Here is a 4,711-nt window from a genome sequence, read left to right as displayed (position 1 = left end):
TACAACTCGACCTAAGGTAATTTGGTTTGACCTTCATTTTTGACTGCTTCGACTCAACTTACGACTCAGATCAACTCTATTAGACCTTGGACCTAGGTTGACTTGGCTTAACATTAGACCTTGATCGATTCGGTTCAATTTAGTCTTCTACTATCTTGAATCAACTTAAATGCACCTCAATTTTGGATTTTCAAAATCTAAAAATTGATCTACCTAAATCTGATCCAAATCAAATTAAGTGAATTATATTTAAAATCCAAAAATGTAGATTTGAAGGAAAAAATCTATTTAAATAGATTTAAAACAATATAAATTTGGATTACTAGATTTCACAATTTAAATATTTTGGCTAGGTAGAAGAAGAGGAAGCCTTTTCTTAGTCTAATGTGCATAGAAATCCAATTTTGGTGAAGTCCCTATGATTCAAATGAGACCCGTCTTTTTGGCACTATGGAAGCTTTTAATAATGAGAATTTATGGTTAAGAATTTAGAGAATAAAAAAATAGATAATAAATATAAATATTTTTTCTTCAAATAAAGCTTTAACAATAATTAATTAATGGGTTAATTGTATGAAGGATGTTGTTGGAAACTTCAATATCAATGGACTAATATGAACTCTAATTAGTAAAGTAGTAATTTTCTAAGTGATGATGTGTTAAAGGAAAAATTTCATATGACTTTGATACAATTACTAAAATACAGTTTAAATCCGAGTTGAAGCCTTTTCATTATACAATTATTTTTATATTACTCATTCATCACTTTTACACTTAATTAAACCATTTTATTTTGTGGTGGTATTGCATTTTATATCTCACAAGAATGGTTAAACAATAATAATTGTGCTTTTTCTTTTTTTCTTTTTTTTTTTGTCTATAACAACAATTATATTTCTTGTGCATTGCTTTTTTCCATATTTTTTACAATATATGTACCAAACATGGCATTTTCAAATATAACTCAAATATCATATAAATTTATTATCCACAGATCATTTAGATAGTTGTCAAAAGTAGCTCCGTAGCCAGCCACTTCAGATATTAGAGAGAAAAGATCCCAAACCGATCTTTAAATTAAATGTGATGCAAGTTAATGGCTTGTTCTTTTCGTTTTTCAGTGTCATCTCCACAGTGTAGGTGCCCTGCGAACATAACAGACAAGGAATTGATCTCACGTATCGTTATAATGTTCCAATTTCAAGAAAGTAGAAAAGCTTTACATCCCCATAAACTGTTATAATAGAAAAAGCATCCTTGAAACAAAAACATGAGTGCGTGAAAATTCACATCAACAAAACTAGGTAATAAAATTGATGAAAAGCCAAGTCCAACATCAAGAAGACAATAACAAGCCAACTGATAAATAGGGTAGCTACGAATATTGTCAAGCAACTTGGACCCAATCAATGAGCTACCAAAACCAAGTCCTTGGTTGTATATAATGCAAACTTGACTAAGATACCATAGACACAAAGAAAGAGTAGATAGATATGAACAGTTCCTCTCAAGAATGAGTTCCTTCCCAATAACGTCAATATGAAATCTGAACCTAATCATATAAGGAATTGACATCACTTTCTACTCAACATCTTAAGACAATGTATTAATGTGTCTTCTCATTTATATATTATACTACCTTTTCATTTCTATCCAATGTGAAACGTAGACTTACATTTCACTTCTCAACCGTATACTTTTCTCTGTATATATTATTTATCTCGACCATTTCTACTTAATGTATGACTCCTAACTTTATACTCGAATTTCTCACAGTCTTTAAACAGAACTTGCACACACAAAGAACCAACTCCAACAAGTGTCTATTTTATTGAATTGATTTTACCTGTTAGAGTTTAAATGACTGTTGAAATTCCATAAATTATAAAAGACTCACAAGCTTATTGGATAGAACAGAAGTACACAATAATAGATCATCAAATATCTTTAATCAGATAATTGAAATATAATACATGTTAAATTTTTCAACCTGCATGCAAGGGCACATCAAACACTTAGCACTAAAGAGTGCAAATTGTGTGTGGAAGATAGGAGAGAACAAGAACATGCATTGCTGCTAAACAATCCATAATATTATCTCTATTGTTCAACAGAACATTAATCCTTGTCTTACTCTGTGATTACTAAGTTATATGTTAAGGACCTCTTCAAAGATGTCAATGGAGACTTCATTCACGATAGGGTAAGGTTTTTTTATAGGTTTTATAGCTAAAAGCTTATGTTTGGAAAATTGAAACTAACCGGTGGGGCATATGCAGGCAACTTTTGGGTGTGAGCAACCACAAAACTGCCAGTAGCAACAGGACAAGATACTTGCTCACAAAAATCATGGATTTCTTTATGGACAACGAATCCGAAGTATGAAACTGTAATTTCCCACTTTCCTCCACAAATAGCTTCACCTGCATTCAGCAAATATATTCACAATGAACTAAGTTATTACAATAATAAACCATCAACTTCATAGCAATAATACAAAATAGTCTCCTAAGTATCAACACTTTTTTCAAATTAGTTTAGTAAAGTATATCAACTTAGGGATTAAACTAATGGATATTAAATACATATAACTTCATTGTTTTAAGGATTATATAGGCTAATCCTTGAGAAACCTTTTGTCTTTTGCAGAAATCCTTGAGAGACTGCATTGATGGTTTACTCAAATAATTAAGGAACATATTAAAATGCTACAGAAGAAAGAAATAAGGCTACTGACATGGTCCCTGCTTGAAAGAAAAATCGAATTTAAAGGAAAACATAATGAAATAAAGAAACAGATGAAGATAGGGATTACCAGTAGCAGCAGAAATTTTGAAGGTTACAGGCCTAGCACGCACAACAGGGTCTGGTGTGATTTCAACTCCAGACACCTCCACGGCATAGTTCACATCAGCTGCATAAATTTCAATGGAAAATTAAACACAAAAGAAAGTCACTAAAGTTCAACGAGACCATATCATGAGTAACTGGGCGCAATTAGCTGTAAATTCAGTATGCATAACCTGTGCGTGGAATCGAGGACAGAACAGAAGTTATCAACAAACTGGGTCCGATTACAATTTAATCCCCAAAAATAAAGTCTAAAATTTGAATATGGGGGATCAATGTGATGAGCAAAAAAAATCGGAATTGAGGGTTACAATTTGAAATAGTATAAAAGGGAGAGAGAGGAAGTACCGCAGTATCCAAAGGTAGTAGCTTGAGCGTGGGCAAATGAAAGGGTAATGATGAATAAGCATAAAAGATGGTTGAGCTTTGGGTGAAGCTGAAACTCCATGGAAAATGTTTTTGAAAGATTTGGAACAATGTACCAGGAAGCATGTCTTTCTCATACGACCTGTTTGGTTGGATAGAAATTGGAAGGGGAGAACGGATACACATGGTGAAAATAATATTAGTTAATTGATAGAAGTGGAAATATGTGGAATGCATTATAATATTTTATTTTACATTTTAAGAAAGTTAATTTTTTATTTTCCAACAAAAAAATATTTTATTTTTCATATATGGGTCGAACCAAAATAAAAGAAAGTTTTCATGTATGGGTCGAACCAAAATAAAAGAAAGTTTTCAATTATTTTCATGTGCTTATTCTTCACATGTGCGGTAAATAATTAATCTAGATTGTATGTGTTTGATCTAACTTACTTTTTACACTTAAAGTATATTAAACATATTTCACTCTTACTCTAAACCCTTTATATGTATCTTTAATTATATGTGACTATATATATGTATACAATGAATTTTAAAAAGTGACCTAAAATGCTCTTTATTTTCTTATCTTCTATTATTCATATCGTCAAGTACAACAATGATTATTTACACTATTTTACAATTAAAAGTAAATTATAATATACCATAAACATGTATTTAATTCTAATAAAAATATTGGTTCATGAGTTCATTCATACATTATCACAATTTAGGTGAAGTTTGCCCATATCAAACATCACATAGTTAATCTATATACATTTTTTTTAGAATATTATATGTGTGACTAGACGAATCCTTAACAAACATGTATTTTCAATATAAGGAAACAAAGTAATAGCAAAACCTTAATAAACAAATAATTATTAGGTACTTAATGTAAAAAACACCAACATAAAAAAGTTATTTCATATTATAATTTTTATACCAGATTTTTTTCGTATATTTACCCATATTAAATATGATGATCAGTATTTGTGTTTTATATAAATAATTATTTAAAAATATTAATGATGATTTTTTTAATATAATGATAAATTCAATTAAATTAAGTGTTTTTATTGTTGTATATGATTTATTTTAAAAGTATATTAATGAATATTTATCTCGCAAATAAGTTCACCATCCAATGGTTGTGATATATATATATACATATATATATATATATATATATATATATATATATATATATATATATATATATATATATATATATATATACTTTGGCTGGCGTGATGTGGACCATTTTGTTTCTAGTAAATAATTTAATGCTGAACTAATACATATTCAATTGAATAGGATAGTTTCTGGAGATTTAAAATCTTCCAGAAGTTCAGAAATAGCATAAAAATGAATAAATGAAAACCCAAGTAAATCACATAATATATTTTATCAATATATTATCAAATAAAAATTATCATTTAATATTTTTGTTTGGTATATATTAAATTATTATTTATATTATTATTAGTATTAT

The 4,711-nt window shown here is 28.9% G+C and overlaps 1 protein-coding gene across 1 annotated transcript; it reads right to left on the bottom strand.

Annotated features, from left to right (window-relative positions):
- Positions 1 to 880: 880 nt before the first annotated feature.
- LOC106753124 (putative phosphatidylglycerol/phosphatidylinositol transfer protein DDB_G0282179) lies at positions 881 to 3,392 on the bottom strand. Its single transcript, XM_014634919.2, has 4 exons — positions 3,199 to 3,392; positions 2,816 to 2,914; positions 2,263 to 2,423; positions 881 to 1,145 (listed from the first exon to the last, which is right to left on the bottom strand). Exons 1-4 carry the CDS (start codon positions 3,296 to 3,298, stop codon positions 1,038 to 1,040), a joined length of 468 nt encoding a protein of 155 aa, XP_014490405.1. The 5' UTR covers positions 3,299 to 3,392; the 3' UTR covers positions 881 to 1,037.
- Between the last annotated feature and the right edge of the window lie 1,319 nt (positions 3,393 to 4,711).

This window comes from Vigna radiata, unplaced genomic scaffold, assembly GCF_000741045.1.
Source record: "Vigna radiata var. radiata cultivar VC1973A unplaced genomic scaffold, Vradiata_ver6 scaffold_234, whole genome shotgun sequence".
NCBI classification, from domain to species: domain Eukaryota; kingdom Viridiplantae; phylum Streptophyta; class Magnoliopsida; order Fabales; family Fabaceae; genus Vigna; species Vigna radiata.
The sequence above is the reverse complement of the archived record's forward strand: the minus strand, read 5'-3'. Positions and strand labels throughout refer to the sequence as shown.